This window comes from Apostichopus japonicus, chromosome 20 (assembly GCF_037975245.1).
Source record: "Apostichopus japonicus isolate 1M-3 chromosome 20, ASM3797524v1, whole genome shotgun sequence".
NCBI lineage: Eukaryota > Metazoa > Echinodermata > Holothuroidea > Aspidochirotida > Stichopodidae > Apostichopus > Apostichopus japonicus.
In genome coordinates this window covers 1871022-1890808 of record NC_092580.1, presented here as the reverse complement: position 1 = coordinate 1890808, position 19787 = coordinate 1871022, and the positions used below count along the sequence as shown (strand labels likewise).

General features: G+C 38.5%; 2 protein-coding genes across 5 annotated transcripts in view; one reads left to right on the top strand and one right to left on the bottom strand.

Moving 5' to 3' along the window:
* LOC139961031 (uncharacterized) overlaps positions 1 to 19787 on the bottom strand; it is a 181979-nt gene that overhangs the window by 40252 nt on the left and 121940 nt on the right. The window lies entirely within an intron of this gene.
* On the top strand, positions 3221 to 8669 carry LOC139962132 (uncharacterized). The gene is made up of 2 exons (XM_071962055.1): positions 3221 to 8018; positions 8109 to 8669. Exon 1 carries the CDS (start codon positions 3221 to 3223, stop codon positions 7427 to 7429), a length of 4209 nt encoding a protein of 1402 aa, XP_071818156.1. The 3' UTR covers positions 7430 to 8018; positions 8109 to 8669.

The window sequence follows — 19787 nt, the reverse complement described above, 5'->3', positions numbered from 1 at the left end:
TGAACAGTTTTCATTGTTTGTAAAGCTAAACTCACATTAGTCTGTTAGTACGGATACAGAATGCTGAAACGGCAAAGGGCCTTTTGTGTGTACGCGGATAGGGAAATTTGCCTTAATACTAGTATAGGTGCGATTCATAGCAACACGGCCCTGAATAAGTCACGGATACTATATATATAAAAGGTCCGTGGTTCGAATCCCGGTGGAGCCACGAGCTTTTCACCACTTCCAGATTTCCGATCATATTCCATGTTCTCTATATATATATATATATATAGGCAAGTGGAAAAAACTGTAGAACAACAATGCTACGTGAAAGATAGGCTGGATCTCAAATGAGATACGGAATAGCAATTTCAGCTAGAGAGGCGTAAAATAAAACAGCCGATACTTTTGGTGCTAAGCTTTCGAACAATACTAGTTCTTCGTCAGAGCGAGTTGACCACAATAGTGATAACTCTAGGAAAAAATTCTGAAACTTTATAGGCAAGTGAATAATGGTGTATCCGAGGAATGACTGTCAGGATATAAACTTTCACAAATTAGTGGGGAGAGGCCAATTCATTGCCCCGATGACTGACAGGCGATAATCCCTCAGACGAGTGCGAAGGCAAATGATGCCTAATTGATTGACAGGAAATAATCCCTAATAGGATTATGTCGGGGAGGCCAATTATGCCTGGTTGATCGGCGGGAGATAATCCCTAAGATCCCTAAGATAATCCCTATACTGGGAAGACAGTTAATGTCTGAGTGATTGACAGGGAATTGGAATAATCCGTGACCGAATGGCACGATAAGCTAATGATTGCTTTGTTCCTATTGCGTAGGCAGGTTGTTCCTAATGTTCAGACCAAATGGAGTAGTGGTCTTCAAGTTAAGTTCCCAGTAATTTTCTCTGGCTTTACGGGTTTCGGACGACCAGCTGTTGTTTTGATTGATTCCAATCAATCTGAGGTTTTCAATAGAGTGGTCGGCCATGTTAAAATGTCTGGCTACGGGTTGCTGAAATTTCTTGGTCTTGATAGCCGATCGGTGTCCTGTCATTCTTTGCCTCAGGGTGTTTTGTGATTCCCCGATGTACTGAACTCCGCAGAGGTTACAGTAAATTAGGTAGACCAGGTTCTTTGAGATACAATGAATATCCTGTTGGATGGGGTATTTCCGAGAAGTACGGAAACTCTTGAAAGAATTTGTGCAATCAACAAGTTTGCACGTTTTGCAATTGGACAAGCATGGTCGACTGCCCGTGATGTCTGTTTGTAGCTCTGATTTGTGTGAAAACTTGGCCGTGACAAGAATGTCACGTAGGTTCCGGGGTCTGGAATAGGCGATGACTGGGGGTTCTGGGAACACGGATTTCAGGCGTTCCTGGCTGTGGAGGATGGGCAAATGCTTGCGAATGAAACTCGCAAGTGGTGGGAGGGCTGGGTGATATTCACAGACGATGGGTACTCTGGAATTGGGTTGACGAGTTTTGTACGTCAAAGTTTCAACCCGGGGGGTCTTTCTAGCCTTTTCCATGGCCTCCTCAATGAAACTGCGGAAATACTGTCGCTTTTGGAGATGTTTCGAAAGATCTCTTGCACGCAACTCGAAATCAGAGTCTGAGGAGCAAATGCGCCTCAAGCGAAGAGCTTGACTGTATGGAATGTTCTTAGTACAGTGGGGTGGGTGGCAACTGCTTGGAAGTAGAAAATTGTGCTTGTCCGTTGGCTTTGTGAACAAGTCTGTTTTGATTGATCCGTCTTTCAAGGTCACTGTGGTGTCCAGGAAATGGACACTGCTGTGCGAAAAATCTGCAGTGAATTTGATGGAGGGGTGGAACGAGTTAATTTGCTCGATGAATGAGTTTTTCCTCCCCATGGGTCCATATCATGAAGATATCGTCGATGTAACAAAGCCACAAATGTGGCTGAAGGGCCTTGTAAGAATGTATCACTTAAAGACATCCATAGTTTTCTCCTTGGTGGGCAGAGGATAAACAACTGCCCATAGTAACAACCCAGTGACTTTTGACATGGGTCTATTTCATCATCCTTGTTTAGACCATGGTGTGTCACATGGTCACAAAGGGCACCATTGTTTTACTTTGGTTTATTTTTGGAATCAACAAGTCCAGACCTGTTGGGGAGGAGAGATTGGGGGGAAAAAGAGAAGGTGAGAGGGAGAGTGTAATTAACTTTAGGAGAGGGTGGACTGCAGCTAGGGAGGAGAGAAGCAGTATTTTCTTATACTCTTGTCAGATTATTATGTAGAGATTTTCAATAAATTAGATATGTAGCTTTTACCCTATTATTGGTGTTCATCTTCATTTCTTTTGTGTGTGAATTGGACATTCTCAACCCAATGTTCCAGGTGGGAGCATTATGACATGGTGGCAGCTAACTGGGATTTACAGCCAGGAACCTTATTGTTAAGTGTAACTGGTAAAGCCGAACGGCACCTTCAGCGTCGAATTCTGGTGCAAGTTAATATAATGGAACAGTGGAGATCAGTAACACACTGCACACATGGATAGATCACCAAATATTCGATCATTACACGGTCATCATTTTTTTTTTAAATGACTGGTGTTAACTATTGTTGTACAGTCTGTGAGACTTTCGTTTTGTGAACTATGAACGTGATCACAACGGTGTTAACTTTTGTTGCACAGTCTGTGAGACTTTCGTTTTGTGAACTATGAACGTGATCACAACGGTGTTAACTTTTGTTGTACAGTCTGTGAGACTTTCGTTTTGTGAACTATGAACTTGATCACAACGGTGAAGGGGAGTTCATATTATGTCATGATTATGACGTACTCGTACATCTGAACATGTTCGTTCGAGAAAATAATATTTGTCTAGCGTTATGTTGTACGTGGAGTATTGGTAGTCCTTGGAAGTTTGGTCCTGATTGCGTGTTTCGTACGGGTGTATGGCCAGCGTGATGTCGAGGACAATTGTGCAGGGTGTATAAGCTATGGCTTTCTTGATACCGGAGTGAGGCTCCTTTCTGGTGTGGCTGGTAGTCGATGGCAACCTAGCTGAGGGTTAATCTGTGGAATTGGAAGTGTCTGGCAGACTCGGTGTACTAGAAGACTGAGACTGAGAGGCTCATCATATAAGCGGAAGAGTGAGTATCCTTCCCTTTAAGTGTATGAGGCAGACATTAGGCAGTAGACTTAAGAGTATATATTAAGTCATTACACATTATTTCATTTTCATATTTTAAGATGGCCAGTAGAGGTAATTCTGGTAGCGGCAATGGTCCGTTTACGAGATCGCAAGCTAATGAGGGGGTACCCGATTCGAATCTTGAGGATGCTTTCACGTCCTTAGGGGTTGGTGAGGATCAGGGCCCCACCCAATCAAACAATTTCATGCAGGATCTGCTCAAAGGCCCTCATGAAATTGCCGGTGCTAATGCAGCTCCGAGTGATTTAATTCAATTAGAGTTATTGAAATTAATTCAGGATCAGCGCAGAGAGCTGAATGCGCGTATATCAGCTTTAGAGGGCGGGAAACCGATAAGAGACACCCCCTTTAAATTAGATATACCCCGTCTTAGTGACCGGGATGATGTGGATGTTTATTTGAGGGCATTTGAACACCTCATGATTGCTCATGACATACACGAGGATTCGTGGGCTTGTCACATTGCGCCTCGTTTAACTGGGAAGGCTAGAGAGGCATATACCTCTTTACCTGTAGAAAGCTTAAATAGTTATAGCGAACTAAAGCGTGCCATATTGGCAAGATATCAGCTTAACGCTGAAACCTATAGGCAGAAATTTCGGAATTCTACAAAGGAGAATAACAAATCCTATGAAGAGTGGGGTGTCAGGCTGAAAAGCTTTCTTGAGAGATGGCTTGATACAGCAGGCGTTAAGTCCGGGGAATCCCCTGATTTCCAGGAATTAATCCTGATAGAGCAAGCTTTGGAACAAATTCCTAAAGAGTTGGGTATTTGGTTAAGGGAGAAACAGCCAAAGAGATTGACAGAACTAACAAAACTTGCAGATGAGTATGTATCTGTGAGAGGAATTAAGCATAGTGGTCCATCTCAGAGTAGATATAGATTTAACCAAAATGCTTCAAAATCAAACCAACAGCCTGTTGTGAAACAGAGTGCACCTGATATTAAGATTAATTCAAGTGTGAAGGGGAACGCAAACCGAGCCTGTTTCATATGTGGTAATACAGCTCACCTTGCGTATCAATGCCCTCAAAGAGTCAACAAGGACAATAGCAGTCAATGGAGCGGTTATAACAAGAAACAAGCATTGTTGTGTAATAAGGCAATTAATCGCTATGAGTGTGAGGGATTGATAAATGGTAGAGAAGTGGTTATGTTGCGAGACACAGGATGTGACCATACACTTGTGAATTGTAGACTAGTGGACCCAAAGTATTATGTTAAGGGTAAGTCTATTACTCTTCTTGATGTAGAAAATGAACCGATTGATTTTCCTATTGCTAGAGTTTTCCTTAAGTGTCAGTATTTGACCAAATGGGTCAATGTTGGTGTTTCAAGGAACCTACAGAAAGATGTCCTGTTAGGGAATGAGTTGTTTGATGAACCACTAGGTGTATTTGTAGTTACTCGCAGTAAACAAAAAGAGTTAGAATCTGAGGTTAAGGCAGATATAGAGGAGGTTACCTTGACAGGGGTTAAGAGTAAACCGATTGATGAACCTCATGATGTAGAAAAGGGAGAAATAAGTAATAAGATTCAGGATGTAGTTGATGGAAATGACCCTTCTGGTTCCAAATTAATTAATGATCCTGAAAATGTAAAACTTCTTCAAAGAAATGAACAGAATTTCAAAAGCTTGTATGAGAGGGTCGTACCATATCCTGACATTGACAAGCACCGTGTATGCTTTTATTTGAAAGATGGCTTATTAATGAGGAAGTGGCAGTCAAAGAAATCCACTGGTAGCCAAGAATACCCTCAGTTGGTAGTTCCTCATAAGCATAGGGATTCTATTTTGAGACTTGCTCATGATGTTCCCATGGGAGGACATTTAGGTAGCAAGAAAACAAGAGATCGAATCCTCAATAATTTTTATTGGCCAGGCATTTTTGGCGATGTTGGAAAATACTGCCAAAGTTGTGCTAACTGCCAAAAAACAGCAGGGCATAGGGATGTGACAAAGGCCCCATTAAACCCCTTACCCATTATACAGGTACCATTTAAAAGAATTGGCATGGATCTGGCAGGGCCCTTACCTAGAACTAAGAAGGGTAATCGTTATGTTTTAGTCGTAGTGGACTATGCTACCCGTTACCCAGAAGCAATTCCCATTCCAAATCAGGAAGCGGAGACAATTGCTGAGGAACTAGTGAAATTATTCTCCCGTGTTGGTATTCCTGAGGAGATAGTTTCGGATCAGGGAACGAACTTCACTTCAAAGTTAATGAAAGAAGTTTGTAACTTGTTAGAAATAGACCATTTGAAGTCCAGTCCGTACCATCCTCAAACCAATGGTCTCGTTGAGAGGTTTAATGGTACATTAAAATCAATGTTACGGGCATTTGTTACTCAACAACCGGAAAGTTTGGATCGCTATATACCCTATCTTTTATTTGCTTATAGGGAAGTGCCCCAAAGCAGCACAGGATTTAGTCCGTTTGAGTTACTTTATGGTAGAAAAGTAAAGGGACCTCTGGATGTATTGAAAGAAGAGATATGTAATCCAGAAGGTCAGTGTCGTAACGAGAATATCTTAGAGTATGTGCTAGATATGCGAAATCGTATGAGAGAGCTCACAGCAATGGTTCAAGAAAATCTTGCTGCTGCTCAAAACCAACAGAAAGAGTGGTATGATAGAACTGCTAGGAGAAGATGTTATGGGGTTGGTCAACAAGTTCTAGTATTTCTGCCCACAGCATCTGGGAAACTACAAGCAGAATGGCAAGGACCCTACCCTATCACTAATAAAATAAGTGATACAGATTATGAAATAGACACAGGTACAAAGAGAAAGCAGTTCAGAATATTTCATGTGAATATGCTTCGTCCGTGGGTAGAACGGCATTGTTTATATGCTCAGGTATTAGAAAGTGACTCTAATAGTGATGGTAATTCAGAGATAGGGTATCAACCAATCAGAACCCAAGATTGGCAAAGTGTAAATATTTCAGAGAGGTTAACAGAGAAGAAACGAAATAATGTCGCAAAACTTCTACAGAGGTTTAATGACATACTATCTGATGTACCAGGTAGAACTCAAAGTACTGAGCATGATGTTTATGTAACTAATGAAGTGCCTATTACACAAAAGGCATACCGCTTGCCCCAAGCTAAAAGAGCCGAAATTAAGTCACAACTTGAGCAAATGTTAGAGGCGGGAATAATCAAACCATCGTCTAGTCCTTGGGCGTCGCCCATTGTTTCAGTTCCAAAGAAGGATGGTTCAATTAGGATATGTACAGACTACCGAAAACTTAATCAAGTGACCAAGTTTGACGCATATCCCATACCACGTGTCGATGACATCATCGATGACGTAAGTGGATCACCGTTTATTTCTACTCTTGATTTGACGAAGGGTTACTATCAAGTACCCTTATCTCACACAGCCAGGGAAAAGTCGGCGTTTATTACTCCCTTTGGTCTTTTTGAATACCTAGTCATGCCTTTTGGAATGCGTAACGCACCTGCAACTTTCCAACGTCTTGTGGATAATGTTTTGCAAGGATGTGAGGAATTTGCTATGGCCTATATTGATGACATAGTTATATTCAGTAAGACATGGAAAGAGCACTTGTGTCATTTGGAGGCAGTGTTTAATAGATTGGAGAAATCAGGATTGGCAGTAAAGCCTGATAAGTGTAGGATAGGTGAACCTACAGTTCCTTATCTAGGTTATGTAATTGGTAGTGGAGAAGTAAGACCAGAAGAGTGTAAGGTGGAAGCTATTATTAACTGGCCTACCCCTCTAACTAAGACAGATGTAAGATCGTTTCTTGGATTAACCGGGTATTATCGGAAACTTATACCGGATTTTTCTCAAATTGCCAGTCCCCTTACAGACCTTACAAAGAAAAGTAAGCCTACTGTTATTGAATGGACAGAGGGATGTGAGCAGGCATTTTTGTCATTAAAGAAACTGATCACTTGCAAACCTGTACTGAAAAGTCCAGATTTCGAGAAGGATTTTATTCTTCAATGTGATGCTTCCGAAAGAGGTATTGGGAGTGTACTTAGCCAAATAGGGGAAGATGGATCGGAGCATCCTATTATTTACATAAGCAGGAAGTTATCTCGTTCGGAAGAAGTGTATTCCACTATAGAAAAAGAGTGCCTAGCAATTGTATGGGCGGTGCAGAAATTGTATGTTTATTTGTTTGGCAGAAATTTTTTGATCCAGACTGATCATAAACCGTTAGTTTGGCTTGACCAAATGAAGTTGCATAACAAAAGACTTACTCGATAGTCAATAGTTTTGCAAGAATATAACTTTACCATGCAACATAAGAAGGGCACAGATAACTCTAATGCCGATGCTTTGTCTAGGATGTTTAAAAGTGAGTTTTCATGTTATGTATCGTAGTACTTATAGTTCATAAACACTAGAAGTAGACTCAGTTATAGTCGTTTTTATCATTGTTAATGGGTAACTGCCATGGTGTCCATTATGGAGTGTAGTACATTTATATGTTGATTATCATTTCCGCATTGTTTTGCTTATAACTGTCTGTCTGCCTCTTAGGCCTAGTTTATGGGAAGGATATCTCATGTATTTTATACTTTTAATTAAACATGCACTCTTTTAATTAAAAGAATGTTGTCATTTTCTTTTAAGGTTTCACTTTTTATTTTAATGGAAATTATCCTAACTTGTGTATTATTGTTTTGTGAAAAGACACAGCTTTTCTCTTGAAGTATGGTGGTGTAAGGATGTATCACTTAAAGGCATCCATAGTTTTCTCCTTGGTGGGCAGAGGATAAACAACTGCCCATAGTAACAACCCAGTGACCTTTGACATGGGTCTATTACATCATCCTTGTTTAGACCATGGTGTGTCACATGGTCACAAAGCGCACCATTGTTTTACTTTTGTTTATTTTTGGAATCAACAAGTCCATGGGTCTATTACATCATCCTTGTTTAGACCATGGTGTGTCACATGGTCACAAAGGGCACCATTGTTTTACTTTGGTTTATTTTTGGAATCAACAAGTCCAGACCTGTTGGGGAGGAGAGATTGGGGGAAAAAAGAGGTGAGAGGGAGAGTGTAATTAACTTTAGAAGAGGGTGGACTGCAGCTAGGGAGGAGAGAAGCAGTATTTTATTATACTCTTGTCAGATTATTATGTAGAGATTTTCAATAAATTAGATATGTAGCTTTTACCCTATTATTGGTGTTCATCTCTATTTCTTTTGTGTGTGAATTGGACATTCTCAACCCAATGTTCCAGGTGGGAGCATTATGACAGGCCTGCTGGGCGAGAAATTCCTTTTCGAGACTTCCCATAAACAGATTGGCGAACGAAGGTGCCATTTTGGTGCCCATTGCAGTTCCGTGAATTTGTAGGTAATTTTGGGTACCGAACACAAAGATATATATATATATATATATATAAATTATAATGTAATACTATTACTGCAATTCAAGCGAATTTTACTTGTGATCAGTGAAAATGCAGTTGAAGAGTCGTCATATGTGTTGATACCGCATGCATCCGCTTCCGTATACTGATGGAATCACTCCTGTTCAAAGTCAATGAGCTATTTTTGCCGTTTCCGTATCAGTATTCGTTTCCGCATTTAATGAAATCCTAGCTTAAAGAGTGAACTCCGCTCCATAGGGTGGTAAATAACTACACTCTCACAGAGAGTTTCCACTCTTTCACATTAGGTAGTATATTTTTCGTGGCTGGATTCTTAAAACTAACATATTCTGTTTTTAAAATACAGTGTTTTATGTCTGTATGTGTGAAGAAAATGTGGTATTGAAGCCGCTGTTCAACTTAACACCAGATAGGCGACAGGGCACATCAATCGAGCCTCATGCCAATAAAATGGTCTAGTCAGTAATTGAGTGCGATGCAAAATATCTGATTTTCGTTGCTGTCACTTAATATGTAAATAACTTAAATGAAATGAACATTGTACTTGATACTTGAAATGATAGTAAATGGTATAAAATATTTATTTTAGTACTCAACAGTGCGTGCAAAAAAAATCTGAATTAGCATAGTTTTAAATGTGAAATATACTCACAAATTATGGCAAGCAGGATAATGTATCAACTACTGGTAATTATTTTACTTTTTAAGTTTAAGGAGCATAGTTTTTCGTGATGAATGATACATGGCAGATTTAAATATTGCAGTAGTCCCAGCGGTTCTTACTTTCTCCTGTGTAACACCACCAGTAAGAGTAAAAATAAGTACCACACGGACAGCCAGGTATACAACAATAATCCCAGTTCTTCTGGGAATCAGTGTAGCACCAGTACTTATAACTATACGCTGCATGTTTCCCACACTGATGGTCGGGCAGGCAGTCAACTTTCTTCACATTGGACAATCCCTGGCCATTGTAATAACGACCACAATATTCCCATTTGTTGCCAGCATGACACCATTGGTAACCATAACTTTTGTACCCACATTTATCTGTACAACAATACTCCCAGCTATAGTCTGTATAGCACCAGCTGTATTTGTAACCATGAAGACCACATGGAGAATCTGTTCTGCAAACGGTATTACCAGCTGTTACGTACCCGATATCGCCAGTACATTGTTGATAAGTCGTGCCGGATTTGCAACCCCCGTCAAGACAATTTTCTGTACAGCAGTAATCCCAGCTTCCAGTCTCGAGGTAACACCAGCTGTATGAATACGAACGATAATCACATGGATAATCCTGTTTACAGATACTTCGTCCAGCAGTCAAGTAGTTTGTTCTCAAGGTACTGCACATCAGTCCTCTTTGTCGGTTGTCCTTGCAAGAGTAGGTGACACTTTTGTCATAAGATTGGAGCTGATCTCGTGAAGTGATAGCGTCCATGATCTGTGTTGGGTTGCTAGGGTCAAGAGGCATGGAAACGAAGTGCAGGTCAAGGTTGTTGGTTGAAGACTGCATGACTTGCTTCATATACCGAGATAGCCGTGCTGCAGTAGCAACTCCATTAGCATGAGCACAGTAGCTTCCGAGACTTACTTTTACATTTCTTTCCAGACATATGTCCAGTTTACCCAGTTCTAAAGAGCATGAAGCCATCAATCTGTTAATGAGATCAGCTGTAGCCCGCCCAGATTCTGTTGATGATACACAGCCCTCTAGTGATTCTCCAAACTTATCCAGGAGGTAAGTCTGTAGAGGTCGACAGTCGTTGACTTCATGCAGCTCACCCAAACCAAGTTTGAACTGTCTGGGCCTGCAATGACCCCATGTCCCTGCAAATCTAAAAAACACAAATGCAGATGCAGTCAACCTAGTCCAGGCGTAATCTGAATCAACTCCAGGAACATCGCCAGCAGTGGTGTATATGACGCCTCGTTCTACCTGTGGGGGTAGATCAAGTCCTTGAAAGCTACTTATAATATCATCTGTGCAGTCCTGACAAGGACAGATCCGAGTGTACAGGATGATAGCTGCAGGATTCTGGTTGTCATGGGTAATTCGGAAACGCTGGAGCAGCTGCCCCAGATGCGGCATAATCTGACGCTCGGAGTGTTCACCAATATGGTTAGGAACTGCAACAATGAAGTTGACATATTGATTTTGGTTAGATGGAGAAAGTGGTTGACTCCAGTCAATCAGCGGGTTTCCGGAGGCATCACTTGGTTGATAGTTCACATTCCAATCTGCCAATTCTTGTTGAGAGATCATCACAACAACAGCAAACTGCTGCCTGCCAACATAGGAGGCGAGCTCTTGAAATTGCTCTATCAGATTGGCCATGAATGTCTGAAATGCTGGATCTGCTCTGTCAATACCAGATACAGAGGTCCAGCTGGCGGCTACATGTAACAGCACTACCAGTAACTGATGCACCTTCATACTGGTAATAATGCTAGTTTATACACTCTAACAAGTTCACTAGCCACTAGTAATCGGCAATTTTTCCTTAGTGCAGCGTTCCAATAGTATTCCTATCCGAGTATACGTGCAAATGCTTATACGCAGGAGTATAGTTGTGGTATGAATATTGCCACCGTTGAAATAATCTTGAAATGACTAAACCATAACAGAAATGATTATATCCACACTTTCACTTCCATTTGTTTGTACTTTACCCTACAGCACGTTAATTCTCAAACTTGTTATACCGGTACCCGTTTTCCTGTTCGGGTTCCTGAAGTTATTTATTCCCCTAATAATTTTTTATGGACCTATCCGTGTCTGTGGTATTAACATTTGGTCATGAGGACGTGAAATTATCAGACAATGAATTTAGTTTTTTCATTTTCCTGCTTGGGATGAATCTAACTAGCATAGTGTGGTGTGTTGTATTGTATGAATGTTTTTTTGAAATGAAAGTACAACTCGAAAGATTAAAGGTCAAAACATTTTTTATCATAAAAAAATCATAGATTTTAATAAGTGACCAGCTTGATTCCTGGGTCACGGATGTACAAAGTTATTAATTATTGAAAACCAAGACCAGTTACCTCAACCTCATATGAATGGTATCATATATTTAGCCAGTCTGCTTGTGCATACCAAGTTTTGAAACAATGTGACCTCATATGACCAAAATACTTGGTGTCAAATTAATCAGTCGGAGAGGACATTGCTTTTTGACAGAACAGTCTGTAACTTGTCAAGACTAATTATTCCAACCCCATTTGAATGGTTCCATTCATTCACGCAGTCTGCTAGTATACCTGATTTCATATAAGCCGTGACATTGTATGTTGGTTCATATAATCCATGACATTGTATGTTGGTTCATATATCCCATGACATTTGTATGCTGTTTCATATAATCCATACCATGTTTATATGACACCATCTTAAACTCTGTACATATATACATACGTACACCAGAACAAAGATGAGAAGGGTGTAAAATTTCCACTCCAGTCAAGGTGCTCATGTCTAGTTTTAATGTGTCCTTCGTTTGAACTTGCCTTTGAAGAAAATCCTGCTAGGAACGACACCACGTCAGGGCCTCTAACTTTTACCCACAAAGGCTATTTTTGCAGTACTAGGAAAGCAATTAGTACGTTTGCTAACAATTTTTCCTCTTTTGGCATTATTTATGACATAATAAATTGACGTAGATGGAGTGAATTGGTCTTTTGAACGAAAATTAAGTATTCAAGAAGTCACCATTTCCATAGTACTAACTAACCACTGCAGTTCAAATGTTGCATGAAATAAAACCTGAGTGTTTTCATGTACAACTTATAGTCATTTATTGAACTTATCTTCGCTTGCCTGTCTCATAATCTCCTTAACAAGTGGAATTCCCCGTTTCTCTTTACCGACTAATGTCAATTTAACTGTCAAAGAGTTAACAAATTACCAATGATTATATCTAAATTTATTTCATTAATTCCAACCCGTGGGAGACATATATCCTAAGCATGCTGATCACCTATGATGCTTGGTAGAAAATGTCAGCAGCAATTTACTGAATTGCTTCTTAAGTATACAGGCTAATAACCTTAGTGTTATCATGTTTTTGTTGTTGTTTTTTGTCATTTAAGGGAAAAGTGGGGCCAGATGGAAGGAACGATGAATGGCAAAGGGTTACAAAGACTTTTGATATCATTCAATTTCCATAAAACCTTAACACTCAGTCTGGTGGACCACCCCAACAGTGAGCTACTGTTTTTAAAGGTCTTCAGACCCATAGGAACAACATTTGTCCTAATCACTCTCATAGGCATTATAAACCATGAAATAGATGCAACTCCCATCAAATTTCATCAGAGATTGACCATTTTACGATTCTCTTCTTAATTCTATTTCATTTATGAATAAAATCAGCTAATTAAGCACATTGATGATGTAAACGGAGTGACTGACTAATTTTCTGTAATCTTATTCCTTTGTTTTCACAACCTCTGTTCAAGGACACTGAACACAGGTGGTGTGGACGAAGGCGATTTTTTGGAAATATTTTATTGTCTTCTTTGAAAAGAGGAACATCACATTATTCAAATGATATATGTGGGTTTGTAATTAGTGGTTTACCTATTAAGGGCAAAAATAAGAAATTTTGATGACCGCAACACTCTAGGTCATAGATTGCACGATATTTAATGAGTTTCCCCAGATTTATCAAAACTTCAAATGTGTGTATCTTGGAAAACTTATAAATTTCAGGTAAAACCTCTATCTATGTACATTATTATTTGGGTTTGATTTGTACCGACACTCGTAATTGCACGAGCATGTGTCTGTATCTACAATACAAAATATGAAAACTCCATGTATAGATACCTTTGTTTACAAAACATGCCTAGTGTTCGTTGACTTGTTTAAATTGATCGTTCTTTACCATTGGGTTATTCCTGTGGAAGGGAACTACCTCAACAATATCAATGTAGGGAACCTGTCAAAGATTATTCAGGCATGGCTTAATGTGTCTTTTTTAAAAGGACTGTATGATACTGCTTTAATTAAAATAACTATTGTATGGTGTTTCTCTACTTATGCTAATATATATTGATGAAAAGAACCTATCAGGGCCTACCCCTCCCCCAGGTCCCACCCCTCCCCAGGTCCCACCCCTCCCAATGTCTCTACCCCTCCCCCAGGTCCAATCACCATCCCAAAAAAAGTTGTCTCTGTAAAATTTACTCCTAATTGATGATCTCCCCAAAATTGGTGGTCACTTTTTTTTCAATCTCAAAAAGTTTGATGGACTCATGCAGTTTGTCCACAATTATGTTGATTTAAAATAATATCTATTTCATAAATTGTTCATATAGGTCTATGTAAGATAAATCAATTTCAAATGGCTTTAGTATACATGAAAAATGAAGGAACACATTTCAATGAGAGTAAATTTTTCATGAGGCTATAACTATGGTATCTGAGTGTCAGGATGCTACAATATATCCTGTCAACAACCTAAGTAACATTTTAACTGTTGCAGTTGATATCATTGTTATAATAGCCTATATATCCTTTTAAGTAACCAATGGATCATTAGGAGTAATTTACATAAACCTGACTCATTTCTATTTGTATAGTGTATTAATACTAAATATTTCTCCCAGTATGCATTGACCAATTCCTTACGAAATGCCACAAAATTGCATTAACGTCCATGTTTGTAGTTAATGCATGACTATATCTCTTTAATAAGAAACCGTTGCATATGTCCTCATAATTTGAATTATCTTTCATCTTTAATGCATAATGTCTGTAAGACACTACCATATTGTCACTTCTCCTCATGAAATGACAAGAATTTGATTGTAGTTTTCATACCTTCAATCCTTAAAGATAAGACACATATGAACCCTAGGGACAGCTTGCTGGAAATGTCTCTACCAACAAAATTTTCAAAATGATTTCATATTTACATATGATATGCTGCTTAAGTCATAACAAAAATATATATCGGATAAAATATTATTCCCTGGCAGCTAAAAAAAAATCATCAAACTAAAAAACACACTAAAAAATGGAGAATCAATTTGGGAGAGATATCCCAGACTATCGAGGCACCTGACAGACTGTTACTGATTATTTTCTCAGGATATTAAATAACACTTGACGTTTTAAACTCTCATTAAAAGCAGAAATGTATCATATTACCTGATGTTTTAATATTCCTCAGAGGTTGACTCCTGTTTTAAAGCAGTGTTCCGTCAGTTCTCAATGTACACTATATGGATGCATGCATGGCAACAGCTTCATAATCATTATTTTTGAAAATGATAAATTTTTTAGGGCTTGTCAAAATCTGTGCAATTCTTTTCTTGAGCTCTCAGAAGAGGAATCACGCACACATTATTTCCTACTTAACAAACAGATCTACCTAAAATTTTCAAGGCAAAGCAAGTTATATGATTTTAAGTTGCCACTTTCTGGCAATTCGACCAAATCCACATTCAGGAAAAAAAAAGATTCAGAAGATTCAGGGGAAAAAAAAAATGTAGGCATTGTGGGATCTAAAACGTGGACCTTGGTCTGGTTGTAGGTTCCTCTGAATGGTTCAGGAATTCTTTCATGATGATTGGATATCATATGAATTTACATACACTTTTAGAAGGCCTGCTACTGTCATTGACTTGTATCTATAAGTCAGTTTCTTACACAATGGGGTGAGACTAATGGAGTACAACAAACTTTGCTGGTTTTACGAGTGAAATGGATCACGGGAAACAAAGTGCATTCTTTTTCACCATTCTTTATAAGCTGGCATTCTTTTATGATTATTGAAAGAAGAGAATAATCTACAGTTCTAAGGTTAACTTATTTCCAAATATGTGGAAAAAAGATTTTAAAAATCTTGACAGAAATCCTTTGAAATGAATGTTCTCATAAAATTCTGTAAGGTTAAACTAATGGAAGTGTTCTATTATGAAATACACGTTTGCCTTTTGGGACCCCAGAAGCCATACAAAAAGGAAAGGCTCCTGTGGGGTCCATATTCCCGTCCTCTCAGTTTCAAGACCATCTCTGCCACTTGAAACAGTCACTTCATCAGCTCTTGAAGTACTAAGGCCTTGGGTACCCCCTTTAGTGGCCAGAACTACCCAGGGACCTGTATTAAACTCCACATACAGACTGAGAATTCATCATCGATCTCATCTACGTCATCAGGCTCCCTCACATCAGGGTTTGGGCACTTTGGCTGTCATATTTTAAATGTTTTCATATGAAACTTTAATCAAATGAAGCCCCTTCAACGAGGGTTACTTATAAATGCATTGAAAAAAATGTTTTTTGCTTCATTAATGGTAAACCAAGTACGTAATAAATATATAGGAGTCTGGAAGAGAGCTTCAGTCATGTATTTAAGCGTGGAGAATTTCTGACAGTTATTCACTGCCATGACTCTTCTCTCTACGATGGCTTCTAGATTTATTTTTACTTTCAGAGTAGAAAGTAAAGCGTTAGTATAAACCGAGGACTAGGATACAGTAGTACAGTACTATGATATCCACTATGTTAATATATGCTATAAAGTGGTATGTTGGTAACGAGATATGACAGCTTGAAATCTCAAGTCCTTCAAATTTGCCGAATAAGATTTAGAGTGTAAATTACGGGTCTGTCCATCAAAACTAAAAATCATCAGACAAATCATATCCCTGTCTGAGCCTCGATCTTGTCGTGAAAATTCAACAAATCAGTTTCGGAATATATTGCAAACGTGAAGGCAACAGGCAATCCCCACAAAAGGGTCCATTCTGGGTGTAGAAGAAATTACGTTAAATGGTGACTTTATGCAGAAATTTAGTCTTTATAAGTTGTAGTCCCAAGAACCAAAAAATAATATAAATAAATCAAAATAAAAAATATATATATAAAAATAAAAAACATTAATTACTACTGATGTTTTTATAGCTCCTCAAAATTTCAAGATACTCAGCTCCAGATTACGCAAAACAAAATCTCAAAGCTCTATTTTCAGGTGTCGTTGATGACGGTTCTAAATGTAAATAGCTGTTAATCCATTGTTGTATAAATTTTAATAACTAAAACATGTTCTTTTCACTTTATTCGAAGAAATTGCCTAACCTTGGGTGATACTCAACGTCATTCGTACTAGTCAGATCTGTAATCGGTTGTGAAAATGTTATTACGGGAAATATTAAGTCTCTCGTTTTTCATATTGAGTTTTGTCTTGCCTGATTTGAAATGAACTAATAGTCTGTGTGTTATACTGACTAGTCTAGCCACTTAAGTGGTAAAGATATAACAGCAGTTTTTTTTTTTGGGGGGGGGGGGGAAGGTTGGCAACAAATCAAAATTAATTTTGGCCCTGTAGTGGAAGTCTGTCCTGCCCATTTATCTTTCACATAAATAGGGATATTTACAATAATAAGATTCCATCCCCCAAAATTGGGTGACTAGGGGTACAAATAGGGATAACTGAGCAAAATCCCAGTAAAACAAGACAGCAATATTAAAAGTATTATAGAAACAGTGTTCTATGCGTCAACGCCTGACATAATTACATTTGGCTATGGCATAATAATTGAAGTGATAACATTGACCCTCAGCTGAACACTGCTCAGGCATTTTATACAATTATTTCCGGAAAAAAAAGTGGATTTTACTTTTTCCACCTCGTTTCTAAGAAGCAGGTAAAAAAAATATACTTGACCCATTTCTGACTGCAATTTAGGGAAATAGTCGGAGATAAGCAGATAACTTCATTATAAGAATGAGATTGCCTAAAACTGGGAGATTGCCGGTAAAATCAGGAGAATTGGCAAGATTGGAAATTGGTGAAAAATATAAAGAAAAACAATGCATGTGTTTCAAATGACATCAGAACCTGCTTGCTTGAAGTTCACTTTTGGAACAAAGTGTGTATAACCTTCAATCGAACATATGCTTGTGACTGACGTAGGAATTGCCATTAAACCTGCAGGATGCATAGATTCAAGGGATATTGCAGTGACTGAAGTTGATTGGTTTATAATAAAAATGCTGGACATTTTCTCCATCTGGAGGTTAAAGCCACATCCTAGCATCTTGTATGCCAAGATATTTTTCTAAGTCGGAGACATGATTTGAATGTTTCTGGGAACAGCAGGGTGAACTACTGTATGTCATCAGCGCTATTCAGATGAAAGAGTTTACATGCTTTTCTTTATAATAATGAACGTACTTATTTACAGAGAAAACTACTATATTCTACAAAAAAAAAACATGGTACCCTCACAGCTAAGCAAACATTCCAAATGTATCAGGTTTCAAGGATAAATCAAGAACAAGACTATAATATAGGAAAGTAAAACTTCTGAAGAACTCTTTGCCTTATGACATCACAGACAGCTACTGAATTACACAGTCAAAATACGTAAAATCAATCATGTCTTGATATAGCAACAAGATACTGAGACGGGGTTTTCATATAACAGTGTGGAATAATTTTCTTCTGTGGTGTAAGGGTGCTTTTACACTAGATCCGGATCAGATCCCCTGATGTTATCAGACGATCATCTTTCCATGGGGTAAACTTATGCATTGATCCGGACGCAGTTACACTTGAGTCGTACTCTGATCCTCCCCCGCTTTTCACCGCATGTTGGTCAAATAATCGGATTGGAAATGTGTCATGCGCAGCCCCGGATCGCGTAGTACGTATACTCTAAAACTTTCGTTGTCATGGTTGCATAGCCTTAGGGTGACAATACTATGCTATGCTCGGCCCCACATACACTCAATCTACGTAGAAATGAGCACATGCATGATACAGGACTGGAATTTCACGCGAGAATGCATGTGACGTAATGAAGTCACTGTATATCTCGAGTCACTGTTGATGTGGGAGTGTTTACATTGCAAAATTGATCTCGACGTCCGGAACAGATGCTGGTCTCTGCCAGCATCAAAATAGGAGGATCTGATCCGGATCTGAACGGCCTTTTCACTACAGCCGTGACCTTGACGTCAGGATCAGATCCTGACAACGTTGACATCTGATCCGGATCTAGTGTAAAAGCACCCTAGGTGGCACACTGTCATAGGAATATCCCTTCCAGCTCCATGGTTACATGCCGAATATAAGTTCACCCCCTGAACTACTCATTGAATTTAATATTTAAGATCACAATATTTCCAACAATCTTTAGCTCTGTTACTTAAGAAAAGATTAGTAAATGATCAGATGAATGATTATCTATACCCATAAAAACGTTTAACTTTTCGGAAATTACATGTTAAAAATAAGATTCAAACTGGTAGGAAAGTGCTTCCATATTCGTAAGGATATTGGGTCTGAATTGTCACAGGGAGATTCATTTTGTCAATTAAAATTTAGTAGAGGTGATAACAAACTACAAACTTTATCATAATAGGTTTCAAAATATACCTTATTATAATTACTGTTTAATTTCAAATAAAATGCAGCAAATTTGAAACAACTGGAATTCTCACAAAGTAGCTTAATATATCCAAATAAATCTTCTGATCTGGGTATTTGAGAACAAAAATTACTTCCCTGTCTTTGCTTCCCAACTGCACTCTTAGCTTAACCTAGCTAACAACAACAACAACAACAACATATAATATTTTCAAGATGATAGTATCATCCTTTTCCCAAAAAAAGTAACATTTCTCCAAAATTTAGCCCAAATGGTATTTATTAATTATATAATAAAATCTATTCATAAATTGATTTTTAATTACTACAAACCTGGACCAACAACATAGTAGAATGGTTCCATCCAACAAAAAAAATTAAAAAACCTTGGTACAATTCGCATGAGATTTGGTCATGACTCTGAGCTGAAAAGCAGCCTCAATGGTAAAAATAAGATGAACCAAACATGTCCACACAGTGAGAGAAAAGTAAACAGGGATAAATCCTCCAGAATAATTAAAAACCCAAACTAATCCAACGTTATCACAGAGATCAGCGAAATTTATAATTCATCGTACAGTTTTCATTCCAGCTAATATATTCATGGAACGGCAGTGACGTTTTTATCATTTCTAAGCATATTTATGATATGACATGTATGCTGTCAGATGGAAGTAATTTTCTATTCTCCACTAATAATGCTATTTCAACACATCAAGAAGTTATCCTTGAGTGACTTCATAAGACATATCCAATAATGGAATTGCTATCTCCATCGCTGTAAAGTACTATACTACTCACGACACCACTACTAGCACGGACGCAGAT